The following is a 24,006-nucleotide window of genomic DNA, read 5'->3' as shown; positions in this document are numbered from 1 at the left end:
GAGTTCCAAATCTCCCTGAGTGCTGCAGTGCATGCTGACGCTCTTTAAAAGCCATAGTGCTCCCTTACTGTGAAATAAAACTGCTCTGTCTCTTGCTGGTTGGCTCTCCTCTTAGCAATGCTGGGCTTGCTCATGAAGGTTTCAGACACTGTGGACTTGACGGACTCCATGGAGTTGCTGTACTGGAAGCAGTCAGACACATCAAAGTCCTCCACAGTCACAATGTCCTGGATGGTTTGCAGGGTGGCCTCCATTGTCTTCTTTACCTGCCACGACAAGGGTCAACAGGATGCATGAAGGGTGGGTTGTAAAACAGCAGGTGATGGAGAAGCTTGAAGGGAGTGGGCTGGGGAAGGCCAGAGGATGCCATCAGAATGTGCAGCTCTGCTTCCCACTGGACAGTGCTAAGTGAGAGGTAAACATCACATGGACTCTGCTACAGCATGATACTCTCTACAGTGAAAACCTAAAAGCCACTACAACTCTTCATGCTATGTACTTGAGCCAGATCTTTTAATGTTTACTTTTAAAATTTAATATTAGCATTTTTATATCATATAGCAATATTATATATTATATTTTAATGTTTACTTTTACAATTTAACATTAGCATTATTATAATATTATATAGCAATATTATAATAGAAGTGTTAAGGGAAAGAGGATAAAATATATCTAAACCAACCCCCTCATACAAACAGCTAATTAAAATGTGTGATGGGCCTAGCACTGCAAAGCCCCAGGTTCTGTTTCATGACCTTCAATAAACTGATGAATTTGTTTGCTCATTTGCAAACTAAGTGACCTATCCCTACTTCTTCCTGATCTTCCTGCGGAAAATAAGACTTACTGAGACACAAGGTAAGAAGCCATCTGAGCTCAACAGAAAGCTGGATCACCTGCCCTTTTGAACTGCTTTTTGAAAGCAAATACACTGAGCCCAGAAGAAACTCACCCTTTCCTAAGAGGATGGAGATGTTTGAAGTGTCAAAGTCAAAGGCCTCTGTTTGTTTGAACATGCTAGACAAAGCTAGGCATGAGGAGGTGGTTTCAGAGACACAATATTGTTCACACAGCTGCCAAGTGCCATTTTGATTAAATGTGTAGAGGGGAAAAAAAAGCATTTCGCAAAAGCTCAAAATAGAGCACAACCTTTGGCAATGCAAGAGCAACTTCCTGGAGTTCAAGGGCAGGATGTAGCAGAGGGGGAAAGTCCAAGCCTACATTTGGCTAGGAAATGTTTGCGGCCACCCGGACATTCTCTGCATGCTCCTTCCACCTGCTCCCAGACGGGCAGCAGCAAAAGTTTCAACAGGGAAACTCAGAGTGTGGCTTTGAGCCTCCTAAGGAGGAAACTCACCTCTTCGTTTTCAATCTTTAGAGTGGATAAGCGAGACTGCAGTTGTTGGCATCTCTGTACCAGCTCACTCTGGACAGGCTGCTGGGCACAGAGCTGGGAAGCCTAACAAAAGAAAGCAACACCAGGTCAGAAAGAGGATACAGTCCCCTTGGCAGTTCCAGAGTTCCCATTACTGGCAATGAAATTACCCATATTCAAGGTATAAGGCTCGTGGTTTCTATGTTGAAGCAAAATCCAAAGCCAACTTGTGTGAGCCTCTTCCAGGACCAAACAGTACATGAAAGGAATGGGTAGGGGGATCTGTTTGGAGCCCGGCAGGGGTAGGTCTATGTACGGTCTGCAGCTCCATGGAAGGCTGAGGAGGCTGGAGAAGAGTGCCTCAGGCAGCCCCAGCTCCAGAAACACAATGCTTTGGCACAGCGAATATTTCCTGCCGAAAGTCAAAGTGGCCACCTCTCTGGCCCCTCCCTCATCCCCCTTCATACATCAGAGTGAAAGCAGGAGAGAAGTGGGTCAGGAGGCTAACTTGCCGCTGCTGGCAGCCAGCATGTGTTTATAAATCCAGGCCATGCATGACAGCTCTGATTCAATGAGAAAGCATGAAACCAGGAACAAGTTGGTCACCTATGCTAGAGGGCCCGAGAGGGTATGGAATCTGAAGGAGCTTGGCATTTTCCAAAGAGCCATCATTTTACCCCAGGCCTTCCCTAGAGCTGTAAGAGAGGAGTCTGCCTTTCCCACAAGGATTATTGCCAATTAGCTTTCCCCTGTGTGAAGGAATGGCTGCTCCACTGTCTCCTGTTGGGGATGTGGTTATGGGATGAGGTCATCCACAGTCCCCTGCATGACAGATGAGGAGCAGAAGGCTGAGAGAGTTGGGAGGCAGGACCCATGTGGAGACAGCTCCTGTCACCTTGTTACCGTTCGTCCTTTAGCCTCTTGTCTGCAGAGAGACATCTGGATAGAAATGGCCTCCTTCCTCCTCAGCAACGAGTGGGCACATTCACATGCCCACAGACCATTCCCTTGCTTGAAAAGACAAAACCTCTCTTCAAATGGAGGGGGCTGGGACTTGACCTTTTCCTCCATTGGCTTTTAAGCTTCCAACTGACTTGACCTCCTCCCCCAGCTGAGGGGCTGGTCTGAGCCAGCTCTCAGATCTGAAGAGAGCTGACTTCACTCTAACTCTTGGATAAGCAGACACAATGGAGAAAGCTCAGTGGCCAGAACCGGTTAGTGCCAAGAGTGAAATTCTCTGGCTGCCTGATGTCACCAGTCAGGCATCCAGAGTCCCACAGCCTCTGAGGGCACCAAAAATGGAGCCAAGTACCTCCTCCTAGTACATCTGAGAGCACTTGGCATCAATTCATATGCTGCGCACCCCAGAACACCAGTTAGTGTGGGGCCTTGGCCAATTTCAAGGCTTCCGGTCAAAATGCCACCCGATCTTTGGCCCTAATCCAACGACTTGCAGGCAGCTCCCTCCTGTTGCCTCCACAATCTGCAGACAACCCACACTGATGGGGACAGACTGGCTGCAGAGGCCAAGAATGACCCACCCTCTCATCTCTTTTTATTTTCACTCATACGAAGGCTAGGCTAGAATGCGGAACCTTCACAAGCTCCTGAACTGGTCCTGGCCCCTGCCTGGCTCAGCCACTGATCAGCTATATCACATAAAGAGAGCGCCCCAGCAGAAGAGTGAGCTATTGATTTTTAAAGTAACCCAGACCTAGCAGAGAGGAATCAGGGAAGGAAAAACCACCTCCAAGCCTGTCCCTTTAAGAAGTAGCAGAGCTGATGATGATGCATGCTTTGGCAGTGGTCCGCTACCGGGGTGCAAGGTAATACACTTCAGCTGCGCTCTGGAGTATGGAAATAAGACACTGACAGGGGGAGGTGGGGGCCTGAGCACCCAGCATCTGGAATCCTCCTTTATGGAGACAAGCTGTTTGGCTCAGAAGGCAACTCAGTCACTAACACCAGAAAATGTATCATTCCACTCAGCTGGTCCCCAAGTTCCACTGATCCCTGGGAAGGAATCTCAGTGACAGCCGGAGAAGGGGCTTGGAAGGCAAGTTTGACCAGAAGCCAGGGCAGGTGAAGAATGGGACTTCCTGAGGCTTGGTGACACCCCTTCCCCCAATTCTAATTGCACATGCTATCATCTCACTTCTCCATCTGTTCAGACACTGACATTTCCTAAGTCACAGCAATGGAAATGAACTGTAAATGGTTTGATTTTCCCCAAGAAGGAAAGAAAGGAAATCAACTCCACACTTCTGTCTCTAGGACAGTGTCTCACTCTCCATAGAGGCCGACTGACGACAGCAAATCCTCTGGTTCCACTACCACAGCTGTCATTCTGGAGCGGAGATTTCTAGAGTCTGGATGCTAATCTTGAGAGAAGCATCATTCCTGATGAGCACACATGTTGCTGTTATTTGGTCCCCTGGCATCCACTCCTCCTTCTTTTGGTAGCTTTGGTCTGACTACCCTTAGCGAGGGGAACCTCCCACTCCACAGCTCAGGCCATGTGCTTTGCATGGACCCAGGCATAAGCACTTCACCCAATCAAAACCAGAGACACATGAAACTTTGTGGGGGCTTTGAGGAGGGAGACAGAGACTCTTTCCACTAGATTTCAACCTACCAGGGAAGGCTGGAAATGCAGTCACCTTGCCTCCATGGGAGAATGACCTGTCTGAGAATGGAGCTAACACACAGGAAGTAGTGCAGAGACAGCGAAACAGTGTCTTGGTAAAATTCCTCCTCCTAAAGCCAACTATACTCAAAGGTCCATCTTGATCTTTTCTATCACATAAGCCTATACAACCTCCTTCTGATTTCACCAATAGGTGAAATGGTGGCTCCTACCCACAGGAATGAGGTTCACTCTGGCTCGTACACACAACAACACAAGTGGAACCAAAAGATTCAGAACGATGAAAACCCAGGAGCTTCTCTTGCCTCTCACTTTAGTGTATTTAGGCCCTTCTTATTCTAGTCACTGGAGGTGAAGAGTCCAAAACAAGGCCCCCATGTTCATGCTCCCCTGTCTGGGCAACCAGCATCAGGCCTTTGGGATGGCATCTTAGCTCCTTTCCTTCCTGCAGGTACCCATTCTTTTTTGTTCAATACCCAAGCAAAACTATACACTTCATCACAGTCTTCTAAGTTCAGGAGAATAAGATTATTCAGAACTCTGCCAAATGCCAAAAGATCACAACATTCCCTGCCTAGCTGTCGCTTCTCCACTAAAGCCTCTAGGATGTGGCCCCACTTCAGTTCTCATTTCTTCTAGCCTCACCACTGGGAGCGCTCCCCTCCCTCACTTTCCTTTCACCATCCTGAACTGTTGGTAGTTTTTAGAATACACCTGCTGTTTTTCACCTTCTTTGATCCTGCTGGGCCCCTTTGGATGCCCCTCTCTGTGCATAGTTCTAACTCTCCCCTTAGCGACCTTATTCCCCAGACTGTAAGCTCCCCAAGGGCTTTAATCTCCCATGTCTGCAGCCAAGCCCGAGTGTCTGACAGCATGCACTCACTAAGTGTTTGCTCAGTAAGTGGAATATGCCTCACCCACCTGACAAGAAGCTGGGCCCAGGCCTCTCCCACCCCAAAATAATGTGGCTTCTGTGTAATGAATCTAGACAAGTCCACTCAAGCCCCTTGAGGGTGGAGGTATAGGGAGAGGGCCTCACCATATCCCCCATGTGGGGCTGAAACTCAAACTTCATAGGGGGACAGAAGACGTTGTTGTACATCTCCATGAGGCGCTGCTTGTCACTGGTGGCATCCAGGTTTTCTACTGCATTCTCGATGGCATCCAGACCCTCATGCTTCGACTGTTCCAGGTTTAACTCAGCAGAGAGGAAGGTGCGAAGAGCCCGGTTCAGACTTGCATGGTAGCCTAAGTCACAACACTGCTGTGGGAAGGAGAAGGCACATGAGCACACCATGGACAGCCCCAAGGCTTGGTGGAAACGGAGGGTGGTCCTGAGGGCAGATCTGACCACATCAATAAGCCTGGCTGTGCAGTGGGAAGAGGGCTGACATTCTGACTTCCAAGGCCTGGGTGAGAGTTCTCAGTTCTTGATTCCCAATTCAATGGTTAAACACACCCTAGAGGGCCGTGAGGTGGTTGGGAGGAAGAAGATTCATAAGATTAAATGACATTATTTAATTAAGTGCTATTTCATAAACATGAGAAGAATTGAGAGTTAAAGAGAATCCTCTTTCATTTTTAAGTTTATCTGGGGTTGCCATTATAACAAAATTCAACAATAAAAATACAACCTGCCACTCACTGAGGGTTACTGTGGTTAAATCACTATACAGCAACCAAGCCAGGCCATTTCAGGGTTCTGAAAGCAGAGTATTGCAACAGTAGCTAATGTATGCAAGCTCAACTCTAGATGGGAGAAGGACAGAATAGGGAGCTGACTCTGTGGGTCATCATTCCCACCAACTCCCAACATTCTAGGATAGGCCTTAGCTGTAGACTAAGGTTTACTGACATGCCTCCTCCTTCCTGGCATCTGACAACAGATGCCCCTGCACTACAGAAATAGCATTTACAAGACTAAAAAGCTCTACGCATAAGTGTTACTGGAAAAATTCATGCCATGTAAAGGATTCTGATTTTTTACAACAAAATGCAAAACGAAAATGATATGAAAGAGGCAACTGTATAAAAAAAGCACTGGCGCAGAATCAAGCAACCTTGGAAAAGCCACTCCCCTTCTCTAAACCTGTTTCTTCCATAGTAAAATGAACAGATTTGGCCAGGCCAGTGGCTTTCAAGCAGTAGACCAGAGCCGGCACTGAGGCTGCCCTTGAGAAGTGGGTAAAAGGACAACCCAACTACTAGGACTTGGAGTCTTCCATTCCTCCTTCAACCAAGCGAACTCTGCTCTTTTTTCTATTTAATATTTAGGGATTCTATGTAAGGTCTGCTTTGAAGAAATAATTCTGTTAGAGAAAAGTCTGAAAATCCTTGGACCAAATGTAATCCCTAAGGCCCTCTTCAGCAATGGCATTCTGTAACTCTGTGATAATATTCCCCATCCCTCCCCAAGGACCCAGAGATCCCAATCCCTTGGTCATCCATCATCCTCCCTATTGCTTAAGCAACTTTGAGGTCCAGGTCCTGAGAAGAAACATCAGAGAAGAATCCATGCATAGAGTAAGGCCATCTGCCTGATTGCCATTTCATTGCACAAGCAAGCATCAAATTAACTCTCCCCACAGCCTTTTCCTCTCATCATGATCGCACTGGAAGCAGCTACTATTGGGGAAGAAAAGGCCTATGATGTGCTTCCTCTTTCCCGGCATCTGACAAGAAGCTCAGTGAGAGCATCAGTTGGGCTGGGCTCTGGGTTCAGTGCCAACAGGCCCTGGCAGCTGCCTGGCTGCAGTGGAATAACAGCAGTTACAGCTTAACTAGAGGCAGAGGATGGAAAGACATTAAATTCAGTTGGGAGGGAAGAGCAAATGGAAGCTAGACAAAAGCGGCTGATTAGGACGCTGCACGTGCACAGGCCCTCTGGGAGATGCTGCTGGTCTCACCAGGCTGCCCTTGAACCTGTAAACATTCCTGACTAGCTCTATGTAGACCCTGTTGATGAGCTCTGTGCCTGTAAGTCTAATGAACAGAAGTAACACGGCCCACAGAGTGTATGTGTGTGGGTGGAGGGGGTGTGGGCAGGGGGTAAATGTGGGAGAGAAAAGTTACCCTTCAAAAAACCTTTACCCATTTTTGGTAATTTCCCTTTCCTCTCCATTCTCACTACCTCTACCCCTATTCATACCCTTACTGTGTTACACCAGTGCTGTCTGCTTCACTGTCCTAAAATGTGACTTTAATTATGGCACTTACCTGTTGAAGAACCTAAAATACCTCTCATTTTTTTCCCCAAGGTAAAATCCATCTTCCTCAGTTTTGAAATTTAAAAAATGCTTCTATTTCACTAAGTATGCTTACTATACGTCAGTCCATGTGCTAAGTCCTTTATATACACTCTACATTTTAATCCTCATAATAACCCCAATGAGGTTGGTATTATCTTAATTTTCCAGGCTCAAAAGCTGAGGCTCAGTGAAGTTAAATAATTTGAGCAAGGTCCAACAGCCAGAACAAATTGTAATCTGTCTTCAATCTATCCATCCAACATCAGCTCCCTTTATTTTCTTCTTCAGATTCATCTGCTCTAATCCAATGAAATACTCTCTGTTTAGGGTATAGTATTAAGCTTCAAATCAGCTATATGGCCATAAGCAAGCTACTTAATCCCTCTGGGCCTCAAATGAGGATAACACCAGCCTCACAGGTTGTTGTAGGCTAACAGGCAATATGTTTACATATATTTAGTACCATGTAGACACTTTAAAAAAATACTAATATAGCTCCAAATCCACTGACCTCTGCCCTTCAGCTCCCAGAATGTCTCTTCCTTAAATGTTTCCTACGCCTCTCACCTGTTGGAATTGGACCAGATCTTCAAGATCCAAATTAAATTCTCAGCCTCTGGGAAGCCAGCCAACCCTGCAATCCTGGACTCTAATGACCCTAGCCTCTACTTAGAACCATACTAATCTGCAGCTTTCATATGACAAGGAATACACTTCTTCATTCTATGACTTGCCATGTCACATCACCCCAACCAGACTACCTTCTCACCCTTCTTTACATCCCTCAGCATTAGGCCTTGCTCACAGTAGGCACTTAATAAATTTCAGTTGACTGACTGATGCCACAAGTACAGATTCCAGCCTCTCAGGAAATAAAGCACTTAGGCTGAATACTGACCTAAGTCAAGTGGGTAGATGAGGCCAGTGAAGCCTTTTGTTTTGCTCACTCTATGGCCAAAGGGAGGCTGGGAGTTTTCCCAGGCTGGTGCACTGTCTCTATTTATATAACTGTTCTGTAGGTTCTTTGTGCCAATGAGTGAGGGTCTGAGTCACAATATGCCCCTGGCTCCTCTACACCTCTAGCCAACCAGGCAGATTCAGAAGAGGTTTTCCAGAGTCTTGACTATTGCATACCTGTAGGGGAACAGCCAGAAACCAAGCAGTTAGCAAAGAAGCAATATCTGGCAAGGTTAGGTAAATGAGATTTGAATATTTCATCCTGTTCCAAGGAGAATACCAGTAAGTAGAGGAAGCACATTATTTTGCTCACAATGGGGACAAAGCAGGCTTTCCATGGCTTCTGATGAGTTCTGTGGCCATGCTGGGCTCCCCTGGCCATTTCTGGGTTATATAAATGTTTGATGAATAATCTCTCAGGGGAAATCAAATTTTTTTAAGAATTTAATGACAGCCCATCCAGATGTATGATGACTTGAGTTGATAGCTCATTAACCCTTTCCCAACTGATATCCTCACACAGAGACTCCAGAAGGCCTGGAAAGGAAAAATGGCTGTTTCACAATACCCACTTCAAGTTCCCACAGAAGAGAAAAAGAACTGTCCTTAATGACATTTCTTACTGAAACAGCCAAGTTCCCTCATGTCTGATTTGGGTGCACATGGTGTCACAGACCTTCTATACATGTACACGGCACTTACAACACTCCAGCTATGCATGAAGACAACGCCCTGTTCTTCATTCATCCATCTGCTCTTGGGTTGAGAGAGCCAGAAGAATATGGGGGAGCAAAAGTACATTCCAGTGAGCCTACCATTCTTAAATGCTATCAATTGAGCTCAGAACGTCTTTTTGGCTTGAAGTCAAGGTTTCCCTAGTGTGGCAGAAGCCTCAACTGGATTCCTACAGTCTGAAGTTTAAATCTTACACTATACTATAAAAAGAATTCGGAGGCTAGTCCTTGGTCAATGTAATGGCATCGACAAAAATAACTTCTTTTCACTTATCCTCAATGCCTTATGCACATATTTGGCTTCAAAACCAATAGGAAGGAGGCAGAAGGGTGTACATGACACAGATGGCAATAGACTGAAACAGGATTCATCCCATGTCTTAAAGCAAGTAATGGATAATGTTAAGATCAGGATGCCAATATCCCAGGCTCCTCATTTAGTCCTGCTCTAACTGCATCCTTTTGGCCCTTTTTATTGCATAGATCAGCAAGAAAAAGTAAGAAACTACTGATACATGCAAAAACATGGATGAAATTAATCATGCTGGGCAAAAGATGCCAGACACAAAAAAGGATAATCCCATCTTTATGAAGTTCTACAATGGGCAAAACTAATTTATGGTGAAAGAAATCGTAACAGTGGTTGCCTTGGGGTGGGGGACTGACTGGGAAGAGACAAGAGAAACCTTCTGAGGCAATGGAAATATATCTATTATCAAAATATTTATTCTATATCTTGATGTAGGTCACAAAGATGTACAAATTTGTCAAAACTCTTGAAACTGTAACACTTAAGTTTAGTTACTGTATGTAAATTATACTTCAAAACAATATTGAAAGGTACAAAAAGAAAAACCAATCTTAGCTTAGATGATCATCCTCCTCTTTCTATTCCTTTCTTCCTTCAGTAAACACACCATGTACTCAGCTATATATTAAGCACTGGAGGCTACTAAGGTAAAGAAAACTCTTGGTTCCTGCTCTCACAGAACTTAACAGAGGAGACTGAGATCTTTCTCTGCTCATAGTACAACGGCTCACAAGCACGTTTTTTACTCCCAACTCACAATAAGAAACACATCGTCTATTGTCACACTGCCCCCATAGGATGTACAAGTGTGTACATACACATCTAACATAAAAGTTTCACATAATCTTACCAATAGATTATTAGATGTACTCTAATATTTTCTTTCTTATTCTAGTCTCATCTATTCATTTGAAACCACAGATTAAACCAAAAAAAGTGATTTCCTGCTTTCCCTAAGGGATCTCACCGATGGTTTGAAAAATGCTGTCTTACAGTCTATGAATACTAGAGTTAGTGCAAGAACTACTATATTCCATTTTTACCCCTGATACTGAGCACGTGGCTTCTCCCTAAATAAATATTTACTGAACGTTTATAGAGCAGAACAATACAACTTTAAAAAAAATAATGAATGTGTCCTCATCCCAGGAAAAACAACAAAAACCCAACCAACCAACAAAATAAAACAAGACACAACCAAAACAGCAGCAAAGAAACATGAGAAACTTTATTACTACCTATGTAGCCTCTTGATCCCGGTGATAGACCCACACCCTGCCAAGTACTAAGGCAGCCTCTTTTTCAATGGCATGTCACACCACATCCTGTGAAATCAGGCTCTTAACAGACTTTTTTTTTTTTTTTAATGATGAAAACAAGGTACAAAATACCTTGCTTCTTGGACTGATTTTAAAACACTTGCTTATACCTGATGGAGAATCTATGGATTGCAAAGGTTGTGGCTGATACAGCAGTAGCCCCTCCCTTCCCCTGAGATCAGCATTTTGGTGAAAAAGGTAGGGAAGTTGCCTTGAGTACAAAAAAAGAGAAGAGGGCTAACCAACAGTAGAGGTGTGGCAGACAACACAGTCTGAATTTTTACCAAATGCGAGATAAATAGCAGAAATTGTGCACAAGAAAGAATAGATTCTCTTCCTCATGCTGAGAACAGGCCTCTCTCCCAACAATGAGGAGCTCCAACCCTGAGGAGAAGAAAGGATCTTGTTTAGGGCTTTGACCTCCATTGAAGGACAGTGTTCAGACTGTCATCAACAAGCAGAGAGAGCAAAGAGGTACCAGAACAGGGAGCAAGGCTCCACTAACCCAGCAAGACAATGACACCTAGGGCATTAAGTGGCTGAAATCTACTGAACCAAAAATCCTCAGCTAAAGGGAGACAGGAATCTGTATTTCAGAGAAGTTCCCCAAGCAACTCTTACGTGAGGCCAGATTTCAATACCAGGGAATTAGTCCAGTTCTTCAGTTGGCTAGAGGAGGTTGGGAGTCGGGTAGGAAACAAAGCTGGGTTCCACAACAATTCAGTGACAAGCCTAGATGACCCAGGTAGTGATATAACAGCAAGACTTGGACCCAAACCCCATATGATGCTGTGAGGTGTGGCAGGTTTGCTTGTGGAGAAACCAAGGCAGGAAAGCATGAGTGGTCTGGCCAAAGTTTTGCAAAGCCCAACTGCTGCCACCAAGACCCTGAAATAAATGGCAGGCCCCAGAGACTGGGTTGCTAAATTGGCTGGCTCCAGATGCCTCACTTTAATGACTGGAAGGAGAGGTGAGAAAGGGTGTAATTACAGAGCTTCACTTAGGTGTGGCTCAGGACCTGGGCCAGATTGGAGTCTGTAGGTGAGAAGGTTTATAAGACTCAACTGTAAGGGGAAGCAGCAAGAAAAACAAGGCCAAGAATACCTCACAGGCAAAAAACAAAAAGCTTATCCCTGGGCTTGCCCCTTGCAAAACACATGTGCCTATTAACCGCTTTCCTCAATCACCTTTGAAAAAATTTGCCAGATGTCAGGGGGAGCTGGATACCTTTCTGACAGGACCCTAATTTGCAGCATAACCTTGGACAGGTGAGTCTCGTAGTCCTCTGGACCCTGAGCTTCCCTATCCAGCAACTGGAGACAGCAATGCTTACCCATAATGGTGACGTGACAATCAAATGAGATAACACTGAGAAACCTTAAATGCTATACAAATGTAAGGTACGGCATTGTAACTCTAGTTAAATTCTTGCCACTCACTTCTGTGCAAGAGAAGCTGATGTAAGAAAGTATTTCCTAGGCCGGGTGCAGTGGCTCACAGCTGTAATCCCAGCACTTTGGGAAGCTGAGGCAGGTGGATTACCTGAGGTCAGGTCACCTGAGGTGAGGAGTTCAGCCTCGCCAACATGGTGAAATCCTGTCTCTACTAAAAATACAAAAATTAGCTGGGCATGGTGATGCATGCCTGTAGTCCCAGTTATTGGGGAGGCTGAGGTAGGAGAATAGCTTGAACCTGGGAGGCGGAGGTTGCGGTGAGCCAAGATTGGGCCACTGCGCTCCAGCCTGGGGGACAAAGCAAGACTCTATCTCAAAAAAAAAAAAGGAAGAAAGTATTTCCTGGCAGATAGACGAGCGTAGTGGTTATGAGCCTGGGTTGAGTCATCAGGCCTAGGTGCAAATTTTGCCTCTGTCATTTGTTAACTGACTCTGAGTAAGTCATCTAAACTCTCTGTTAATCTGTAAAAATACAGATAATAATGCCTTCCTCCCAGAATTCCAGTTAGGATTGAATGAGATAAGTGTGAAGTATTTCACTTGGTGCTTGGCAAGCACCCTGATGGATCATGGCTGCTGTCTTCATAATTGTTCTCAAAATGCACCAGATTCCTGAACAATAGTATCAGGGAATGTCTGACGAGGATTCTGAAACCAGAAAAGAGGTGCCCTCAGGCCCTCAGCTTTAAGCACTTACATCAATAAGGTCAGATAGGTCATGGATGTAGTACTTGAAGACAGATGCATTGGTCGCTTCCAAAGCCAGTAAGTACTCATTCCGGGCTTTGATGGCCTTCAGCTTATTCTCCGTGTACTTGGCTTGGCGCTGAAAAGGAAACAGAAGTTCACTTTTACTTTTTTTTTTTTAAGGGGGGATTGTTCTCTAAAAGATAAAAGTACAGTGTACTCAAGAACTACAATTGTGCTGCTACTCCCTATGCGCATCTGCCTTAAATTGGGTTCTAATTCTGTTTAATGAGATTCAAGGGCACAATGTAGATCAATTCAGGAAAGGTTAATGAGGCTCCCTACTTAAGATGCGTGCTCCACTTTGATTCTATCTTCAAATATCATTCCTCATTCTTGCAATGCCACTCTGAAGAAGGTACCACTACTCTTGCCCCTGAACACCTGATACCTGAAACCAAATCCTGGATCTAGTCACCCCCAACCCCTCCAAAGCAATAGGATATTGAGCTCTATTTGGAAAATGGATTGGGAAAGGTGACTACTGTTTCTTGCTGCTAGAGGCTAAAAACTTGGAGCCCACGTGCCCAGTTCTCCCAATACCTAGTATTCCCTCCAGGGCACAGAGCAAGGCCTCATTTTTAGTCACTAGGCACTAAAAGAATCCAGAGCTTCCTTGTCTGCTCTTCCCAGAGCCTATTTGGAAATTCCTATCATCCATGCCTTACCGAATGTTGCTTCCCAGCATCTATAGCTGTGGGAGCATACGTACCTTCTCCTTCATCTTCTCAATCTTCTTCACTGAGCTCCTCCGGACATGTTTCTCCTCAATGCGAACGTTGGCCGTGGAGTCAGGGGAACGTGGGGTCTGCCGGTCCTCCTGCTTTACCGATTTACCAATTTGCTTCTCCTCCTGCTTCTCCGCCTCCTTTAGTTTGCTCTGAGCACTGATGCTGTCGGCATTGTACATGTGATATGTCTTCATGACCTGCAAAACATCGCCCACCCCCACCCCCGAGGTCAAGCCAAGGGGGTCAATACTCTGCTTTACAGACTCAGCGACTCAGCTCGAGCTCTCCCCCATGAAGTAATATCCTCACACCCCTAAGGGAAAAATTCAGAAGTGTTTGGTTCAGCAAACACAGATTAAAGACCACTCCAAAGCACAGGAAAGCAGTATTCGAAATGAGCCAACATTTCCTCTCATTGAAATAACTTCATGTCTATCCATCATGTATTATTTACTTCGATTCATTATCATTTGTAATCATTTCTCTTTAATATTGGCCAGGTGATTTCTATCACTTAGTCACCTCGTAATACCGAGTAGATGGGAAACACCACCACCCCTCTCAGGCCCCAAGGGCAAAGCCTTCCTGGGCTGGTCAGGAACCCTGAAGAGGGCAGTGCAGCCTATGGAGTACTGCCTATGCTTTCTGTTACCTTTCAGATATAAAATAGGGAAGAGGAAAAGCTTCCAAAAGCTCTTTCTACTGGCCTGGCATTCTGGGGATCTGTCTGTTCTGCTTTATCCAGATCAAACACCCTCTCACAGCAACTAGAGCAGCAGCAGCAATTACAATGCCAGTTATCATTTACTGAACACTTAGTATATTCCTGGCTTTATGCCAAGTACCACACACACATTTTCTCATTTCATCCTTAGGGCAATTCCACAATCTAGACAACAACCCTATGAAGACTGTAAGCCTTCATAGCAATTCAGGTAAGAGTCTGGGAAGGAATAAAATCCATATGAAGTATAACTGGAATTGCCACAGGAAGGAAGTAGTATAAAAGGTGAAGGATGATTTTCCATCAAGACAACCATTTAGGAGTTCAATCCTTTCTCTTAACAGGGAAGCCAGGAAGCCTAGAACTCAAGCTTGTTTCCAATCCTACTAAACATACTACTTTCAGCCACCCGGTGCCTGCTGTACTCTGTGGGGAGCTTTCTGTTTCCATACCAGGGAGTTCAACAGTGTTGAAAGTGTGATGCCCTAAGATTTCTTTAAGAGGGAGAATTAGAGTAGAAGTTGGTGGATGTATGTATATGTGTGTGTGTGTGTGTGCGCGCGCATGTGTGTGTGTAACAGAGGAGTGCCAAGGTACAATATTATTATTAATATCTACCACTTAATAAACATTGTGTGCCATGGGCCTTAGGTACATTACCTCATTTAATCCTTACAATAACTCTGTGAAAGAAAATGTTATTATTTCTATTTCTAAAGATAAGGAAATAAGGCTCAAAGAGATTAACTGTCACACCCAAGGTCATACAAAATGTCGGAATGAGGATTCAAACTCCTGTATGTCAGACTCCAAAGACCACATTCTTAGCCACTAAGCAACACTGACTCTCCTCTGGATAGGACTGGACCTGAACCGGTTGGGAGGAAAGGTTAAGTATGGTCAAGATATTCTTGAAAAGAGAAATTGGTTCCATTTATGAACTTGAGTTAGAACAGTGTCTCAACTTGGGGCTATTTTGGCCTCCAGGGGAAATGTGGCAGTGTCTAGAAATATTTTTGATTGTCACAACTTGGGGATTACCACTGGCATCTACTAGGTAGAGGTCAGGGATGCTGCTGAACATCCCATGCACAGGACAGCCCCCAAAACAACTAATTATCTGGCCCAAATGTCAATGGTGCTGAGGTTGAGAAAACCTAGCTTAGAAAGACTTTGTGAGTAGACTAATCTAGCCCCTACGATCAGCTGGAGGCAAACAAAGGAATAAAGAATATTGGGATACTGACAAAGTCAAAGTACATTAGAGTCTAAATTATGTCTCATTTTGAATGCAGAATGTTTTAAATTAGCTTCACCTTTTTCTGAACCTAACACTACTTCCCATAAATTTTACCAGGATAATACTCTTCATATTTTCTATACAGAAGAAATAATATTTAACAACCAATGGCATTTAAAAGCCTTTCTAAGTAATTCAAACAGACCCCCAGCTTTCCAGGTTAACTAAGAAGTGGAAAAGAGGCATCTGTTATCCCAGATGAAGAAGTGTAGATAGCAGGCTCCTTTTTTTTTTCTCTTTTTCCACCTGAATCTGACCATGGGATTCAAAAGCTTAGTGAGCAGTTACAAAAGTGAGTGGTTTTTTTCTTTTTTAAAGTGATTTCCTATTTCATGAAGGTGCACGATAAAGAGAAAACGCTATGAATAAACATGAGATTAAAAAAAGAGGTCAAAGAATAGCGCTACCAAGTCAACAAATGAAGTAATAAAAATCAACAATTTACAATGTTCCTTTACCCTAAAAAACTTAAAGAACTTTCGTGTTAAAAGAGAGTAAAACACTACTTTGCCTAAGAAACTATACATTCTTCAGGGTAAGCTCTACTTCTTTTGTGTTTTCTTCTCACAGTGGAGAAATATGTCATATACACAATGGTGGTTTTACAAAGTGGTTGCCCAAATGACTGCATGACACAGTCTCTCTTCTGGGTAAATACTGGAGAAGCTTTATTAGTGCCTTTCAACTCAAGAGAAAACTGAGGTACCCAGAAGCTGAAGCCGAAACAACTGAAAAAATAGGAAAGTCAAGACAGGACTTAGAAATTTATATAGATATACATATACATATTAAATATATGTTTATAAACATATATTTATAGTCAACATAGGACTTAGAGAAAGTCAAGATAGGACTTATATATAGCTATATACATATACATATGTAAATATATGGATATCTATATATCTATGTCTTAGACATACAGCTACACATATATGTATATATACATATGTATACATATAGATATACATACTTCTATCTATATATAGTGAGGCAAATACAAACTATAGCAAAAAATTGAAAAGTCTACATTCTCAGTTCTGTGAGGAACATTCTACTTTACTTTGAAAAACTAAACACTGAAGTCATGTATTTAGCTCTGCTCCCTCTGACAGCCACACTAAAATCATAGGGAAAAAAAGGTTCTAAAATTATTGTCATTTAGGTATAAATTGAGAAAAACCAAAAGAATGGAAGCAGAAGCTGAAAAACAGGCAGGCAAGCAGTAACTGATCTACTTGAGTCCTAAACCAAAACTAGAGTAAACCAGGAAGCAGCCAGATTGATATCACAGAAGCCCAAAGAGAAATAAGTAGCAGTGGGATGAAGGTAGAGCTAAACACAAAATAAGCTATTGAAAATCTGAGAACAGTGAGATCCCAAGATCCCCTCTCCCACTGTAGCGGAATACTAGATGAGAGGTTTATTGTGTTAGAGAGGGTCCATGGACTAGGGGATACAAGGTTCAGCGGGAATAGGGGGATACTGAACTTCATTAGGAGGATTAGCTGAAGTCTATGTTAAATTTTGAGATGGTCCAGGCCTCTTCACAACTCAGCCCCCAGACATGAGTAGGAGATCAAAAGTGTGATCTCTTGGCAATCTGACCATCCAAGATAAGAGACCTAGAAATACTAAAGTTGGGGCTTCCACAAGGACACAGCCCAGTTAGAACACCCTACTGTGAAGGCCACAGCTGACATAGAATCTTTTAGTACCTCACTTTAAAGTGTGAACAGGCAGCTAAGGATAACCAGACATTTAAAGGAAATGTCTAATATGAAAGACCAAGACCAAAACTAGCAATTTAGAAGAAATATTATACAACAAGAAGAAAAGTTTGAAAACAATATATCCATAATAGCCCTGGAGAGATAAATGAGAAATAATGATACTGCATCATGAAACAAAAGTTGGATGCAACAAAAAAGGGAACATGTAGAGAACAAGAAAAGAGTTCTTGGCAATTAAGATTCAACTCAAGTATCTCTTCAAGGAGCCTGACTTCATCCCTGTCCTCTGTGAAGACATGTAAATGAGTTCTTGTCACTTCATTTTCCACCTGATGCTTTACTTTTCTGTCTCTCCCAATTAAAACTAAACGCCTTGAGGTTAGAAACATCTTATTTGTTCTTGTCTCCCTAGTGCCTACTGCCAGGGTCAAATAGGCAAGCAGAGTTGAGGGACTATTAAGTGCCATGTTTCAAGGGAACAGGTGCTAAATACCAGTCTGAGGTAGCTCTGCCAGCACACAGCTGCTGCTCCAAGCCAAGGGGATATATATTTAGGGGGAGTATAGAAGCATAAGGCCTCTGGGATAATAACAGCCCCAGAGTGTCCTAAAGCCTCTTCTTTCTCAATTCTAGAGCCTCCTTGACTCTTCATACTCAGCCAATCCACACTGGCTTCAGTGCCTCCATGTATGCTCCTTCCTGTGGGGGTTTGCTGGGTTTTCCAGACACGACCTCTGAGTACAACTGAGGCAAAGAATCCCAGAGTTCTTTGGGAAGCAGTGTGTTCTGACTTCAAAGGCATTCCCGGTGCATCCGTCAGAAAATGAAAACCGTTTATGCCATGGTTTATATACTAGCCAGCTCATTATCAGGGGAAAAACACGTGGAGAAGAATGCTTGCTAGGATTGCTCTCTGAATAGCAGCTGTGGGAAGCAGGCCCGGGCACAGAATGCCAAGTCAGGGAAATCAAAGGCCCTTCAAGCAGAAAACAGGAAGGTGCAGAGGGGCAGCTGGCCACTTACAGTGGTATTCTGGGCCCCCTGCCCAAAGGCATCTTTCTTTGGGAACACCTGGGTCCTGCTCCTTGGATCATCAAGGTACAAAGTTACTAAAATTACCAACCCTTGGATAACTAGTCCCCTAAAAAAGGGTATTAACGGGTATTAGGGGCAGATGTGAAGAGCACTGAAAAAACTGGATGGGTTTCTTATATGCTTGGTTTCCTTTTTCCAAGGATCCCAAATAAGTTCTATTACCTACAATGTCATTGAAACAAGAGGCCCTTCCCTGCCTTCCTGACAAGAAAATAATGGGAAAGCTCCTTACAAGAAACTCTCCCTTGTTCTCTTCTTGACTCCTCAAGAGTGTGCACACAGCAAGCAGCTTCCCAAAGCTAGCATGTAATGGTCCCAGCTTCCCACCTGATAAAACCACTCTCCCATGCAAAGTGACCAATTAACCTTTTTTAACCTAGAACTTTTCCAGTTTCAGTACTGACAATTTTATGTCCCAGGAAACTCTTCAGTACTAGGCAAAGAGGGACAGTTAGTCACCATAATCCCATGGTGCCTTATTCAGACCAGTCCTAAACTTATCTTAATCTCCAGAAGAAAAAATTCTATTCTCTGAACTTTCTTTTTTCTTTTTTTTTTTTTTTTGAGACAGAGTCTCACTCTGTCCCCCAGGCTGGAGGGCAGTGGTGCAATCTTGGCTCACTGCAAGCTCCACCTCCCAGGTTCACGCCATTCTCCTGCCTCAGCCTCCCCAGTAGCTGGGACTACAAGCGCCCGCCACCACGCCCGGCTAATTTTTTTTGTATTTTTAGTAGAGATGGCGTTTCACCATGTTAGCCAGGATGGTCTCGATCTCCTGACCTCGTGATCCACCTGCCTCAGCCTCCTAAAGTGCCGGGATTACAGGCACGAGCCCGGCTCACTGGACTTTCTAATGGCCTACAGAATCTGGAAACCTATTTGATCCTTAGCTATAGTCTAATATTTCAGGAAGTATAACTCACCCAACTACTCCACCCCCTAGGACATAGAAATACCAGTGCATGGAGAGTATGCAGACACCAAGGTCATAGAGGTTCGGGGTATCCCTCAAGTTCATACAGCTAGTAGTCAAGACAGGGTAGAATCTAGCTTGCTTAATTCAGGAGACTCTAGTCACTAGACCAGCATTTCTCAATCTTGGTATATTGACATTGTGGGTCAGATAATTCTTTTTTGTGGGGGCTGCCCTGTACACTGTAGGATTTCAGCTGCATCCCTGGCCTCTAGATCATTAGATGCCAGTAGCACCTTCTACTCCTCCAGTTGTAACAATCAAAAATGTCTGCAGACATTGCCAAATGTCCCCTTGGGGTAAAACTCCCTCTGCTTAAAACTCCATTTGGACCAGAATGTTTTGACTTCTCTGAAACTTTCTAGTGCCTCTACTCTTTTTTCCCTCTTTCCATTGCCTACTAGAGGAAAACATCACATTTTAATTTTGGCCTTTGACAGATTATGAAGGTATATTCCAGCTCATCTTATGACAGGGGATACCACACTCAGGCAATTCTCAGTTTGAACATCAATGGGAAGATGTTATGCTCTACGTTGACTGTGGCCTCACAATGGCCAGTAAAGTAGTTGGCCAATATTGGGCTGTCTTAAGTCTGCAGTCAGAGGTAGCAACTCAGCCCTCTGCAGACCAGAGAAATAAGTTTCAAGGTTTTCTTCATCACTCGAACACAGCTTACGCCCTTTCACTTATTTTTTTCTTAAAGCACAACATATGAAGAGAGATAGGACCCTGGGTAAAAGCTAATAGATCCTTAGACATTAGTCTTCTTCTGCTGCCTTGAGTCCCACTAAAGAAGTGGCAAGGTTTGTTGGTTATCCAAACTACTCCTTCCCAGAAACAGCTGCAAATAGTAGAGGGTCAAAATGCTTACAGGAAAATAAAAGAATTTATATAGTGACTACATGTGTCATTTTCTATCTTAGGGAATTCTCTGCCAAGAGAAAGGAGTGATAGCTCTTCTTGGTGCTTAGAAAATGCTCTAAATGAGCAGAAGTAAAGCATTAAAAAGACAAGGTTCAGGAAACCCATCCAGTCTGAAAATGGTTCACATCGATGTGTTTCTATTTTTAAAAACTCTTAACTTCGTTTGAGAGAAATGAAAAGTTGGGAGCTGAACCAAAGGTACCATCTATCTATGCTTGGCCTCAGAGCAGAAGAGTCACAGAGTAGAAATTCAAAACAAACTGAACATCACTGGAGATAAGTCAGATGACTACTCTACCCTATTTACTTGCTTAACAGTTGCTATGACAAAATGGTCACACCTAGGTTTCTGGATCAGCAACATCTGATCCCATATGCCTATCATGCATATCACCACTGCCTGTTCTGTGAATTAAAAAAAAAAAAAAAAAGAAAGGAAAGGAAGAAATGAAAAGAAAAGAAAAATGCAGCAAATAAGCAAGTAAACATTAGAAATCAGTATCACCTTCAAATAGGATGGAGAAATGCTGGAGAATGACACAGTAGGCTGGCACATCCAAGCTGGAGAAGGGGCCCCTGAAAGGCATTAGCTGTACAACTTAAGTATTCCCTGTATAACAACACGAATTTCCTTGGTGTGTATGTGTGTGCGTGTGTGTTTGTTTTCATTATAATTAGAAAAACATGGCTGGGGAACAACCACCACCACCACCACCACCACCTCTCGGCGCATGAATTAACACGCACCAGCCACAGGCATCATGTGCCTGAAGCACCAGTCATCTCAGAACAGATTGTGTTCTCTTCTCTAAGCCCGCAGCCTGCCTCGTCACTGAGGTTTGGCTTTATAAAACTCCAGGAAGCCAGTGCAAAGCTCTCTCTGCCCGAACTGGTCCCTCTTGTTGGGGGAATTTAGGACTCTGTGCTGCCCTCTAGAGCATTTGTTCTAGTCTCAAATCTGTAGATCAATCCAAGATCTGATGCAAAACCTAGAACAATAAAGCCTTTCCAACAGGCACATATTAATAGTGCAATGCAGGCTACGTTCCTTGCCGTTAGGTTCTGTTTGCTGCTAATGGGGTCCATTGTGCCAATGACCTAGACTCTGGCTGGTCTCTAGCAATTATGCCCCAAATAAAGCCAGGGTGAGCTTGCACAGCTGAGGAGAAAACTTATTTTGAGGAAGTATTTTTTGACTCATTCTGTTTTGAAAAGACGAGTGTGAAAAAAGAGATGGGTGGGGTCACCCCCAGTGGGGACCATGCACTTGTCCTCAACCTCAGTTCAGTTCTGTTGCTGACGTACTATGGCTGCAAGCTGCCAAATGCTGCTTCCCTCTGCTTATTAAAGAGTCAAGCAACCCATCTGATTTACCGAGTAGAGCTCGTTCAAGACCTTCATCAAATCATCTTGGAGCTGCTGGCCGACTTCTTTACTCTGCAAGGAAAGAGGAATGAAGGTTAATTGGGAAACAGAAGAGAGAGGAGGGAGCAATGAAGGCAAAAGCCGCACTGGCTCTACAAATAACCCAGACTCAATTAAGGCCCATTATTTAACCCAGCAAATCAGATAACCACTCCAATCAGACCCAATTATGGTCAGATTACTCAAAGAGTTTTAATAAAATGAAATGTGCCCTTTCTATAGCCCAGCAAAGGCAATTGCATGGAGGGAAAAAGGGTGGTAGCCTTTGATTTTTCTATTGGTCCCCAAAGAGCAGGACTGAAAGCCACATCCTACCTAGCAACTGTTGTTAGGTGGAACACGGTTTCTCAGATACTTGCAGTCAAGCATTCCAGAAGATTTCAAAGGAAAATAAGATGTGTAATGGGATGAAATAGGAAAAAGTATATAAACATCCAGGGACTTCAAAGTCCCTAACTAAATAGAAAACTCCAAACAGGATGGAACTATATTTCTTACTTGCTTTATTTCTACCCGAAACTCACAAGGCAGCGATATCTCAATATTGACTGCCTGCGAGATTAGCTGTTACTAGATGCTGAAAATCTATGTTAAGGGGTCTCCAACTAGTCAATCTTGAGCAGTGATGGCTCCTGGGTTCTTTGCTGCTGCCACCCAGGGCTGACATCTAACTACATAGAGCAGTAGAAATAAAGAATAGGGCTGGGCACGGTGGCTCACACCTGTAATCCCAGCACTTTGAGAGGCCGAGGTGGGTGGATCACCTGAGGTCGGGAATTTGAGACCGACCTGGCCAACAAAGTGAAACCCCGTCTCTACTAAAAATACAAAAATTAGCCAGGCGTGATGGCACATGCCTGTAATCCCAGCTACTCAGGAGGCTGAGGCAGGGGAATCACTTGAACTCAGGAGGCGGAGGTTGCAAGGAGCTGAGATTGCGCCATTGCACTCCAGCCTGGGCGACAAGAGTGAGACGGTCTCAAAAAAAAAAAAAAAAGAAAAGAAAAGAAAAGAAAAGAAAAGAAAGAATGAGGAAGCAGGAAGGAAACTGTCACACCTCCTATACTAAGTGTTATATGCCAAACCTAAGAGGGCTAACACTGATTGGCAGCATGGGTCATTGAGAGGGAAACCCCTTGTTTTATCTTTTGCCAGCTCCTTCTAGATCTTCCCTACTAGAAATTTGGATATCAAAATGCCATCCTAACAGAAGTTATAATACTGTCTCCCATCCCTCCCACCATGGCTGCTAGCTCCCAGACAAAAAAAGGAAGGTCTTTCATGTCAGATACACAATCATTTAAAATCTTGCTTTTTTTCAAGATACATATATCTCTACTTAAAAAATACTTTTTTTCTGATTACAAAAGTAATGTATGTTTATTATAATAAGGAAACTAGGAAACCTCAAAAAAAGAAAACAAAAGTAACTCTTAAATGCCTACCACTAAGAAATCATCACTCTAAGGGTTGTTATGTACTTTTCTAATCTTCTCTATTTTTACAAAATTGGGATTGCATTATAAATCCTGTTTTGTAACTTATTCGCTTAAACATATGTTGTAAACATTTCCACATGTATTATTCTTCTATAGCATTATAATACATTATATTGATGCAGCTCCCATTCTTGGACATGTACTTTGCTTCTAAATTTTTGTGATAAAAAATGCCATATCACATTACTTTGCATATGATCTAATGCACACACCTTTCATTATTTTCTCCTAGAAATAACATTGCTGGGTCAAAGACTACCATTTATACCACTAAAATGCCTTTGAGAAAAACGGTACCAATTTAAAATAACACCAATAGCATATATGAATGTTTATTTCACATTTTATTGTCTTGATAATTTGATGTGGTATCCTCCTGTAATTTGCAGTCCTTTGATTCTAGTGAGCCTGAGCATTTAAAAAAATGTTTATCAGTCATTTTCATTTTTCTTTTATAATCTGTCATTTTCCTATTAAGGTGTTCTCTGCCCATTTTTTCTATTAAGGTATTCATTATGGAATATAACATATGTGTAGCCTCTGTCATGAGTAGGCATGAATTTTTACATCTGATAGTGGGGAAAGGGGTGGAAGGAGCCCTAAATTTGCAATCATAAGATTCTCTTTCTATTCCTGGCTCCTGCATTACCAAAGAGATAACTCTGGACAACCTGGTTAACCTCTTCGGCCCTCTGTTTTCCCTTCTATAAAATGAAAAGCTTCAGCTAAAACATTTCTAAGGTCTTTTCCAACCTCTGCCATTCTATGATTCTACATGATCTTCTGCCTGGCTTCTAGAGTCCAT

The 24,006-nt window shown here is 43.3% G+C and overlaps 1 protein-coding gene across 7 annotated transcripts in view; it reads right to left on the bottom strand.

Moving 5' to 3' along the window:
• The window catches only part of LOC105484840 (SLIT-ROBO Rho GTPase activating protein 2), a 250,229-nt gene that overhangs the window by 57,930 nt on the left and 168,293 nt on the right, over window positions 1-24,006 (bottom strand). For 5 of the 7 annotated variants that reach the window (XM_011746880.3, XM_071079235.1, XM_024793798.2 and 2 more), the window contains exons 5-10: window positions 21,652-21,714; window positions 13,507-13,722; window positions 12,745-12,873; window positions 5,065-5,289; window positions 1,361-1,462; window positions 69-266 (exon numbers count right to left, since the gene is read on the bottom strand). In XM_011746880.3, the coding sequence (XP_011745182.1) occupies window positions 69-266; window positions 1,361-1,462; window positions 5,065-5,289; window positions 12,745-12,873; window positions 13,507-13,722; window positions 21,652-21,714 (933 nt within the window). The remainder of the gene's footprint in view (window positions 1-68; window positions 267-1,360; window positions 1,463-5,064; window positions 5,290-12,744; window positions 12,874-13,506; window positions 13,723-21,651; window positions 21,715-24,006) is intronic. The other 2 variants (XM_011746881.3, XM_071079240.1) reach the window with 1 other exon arrangement.

Source organism: Macaca nemestrina, chromosome 1 (assembly GCF_043159975.1).
Source record: "Macaca nemestrina isolate mMacNem1 chromosome 1, mMacNem.hap1, whole genome shotgun sequence".
NCBI classification, from domain to species: domain Eukaryota; kingdom Metazoa; phylum Chordata; class Mammalia; order Primates; family Cercopithecidae; genus Macaca; species Macaca nemestrina.
This window is presented reverse-complemented; position numbering and strand designations above follow the sequence as displayed.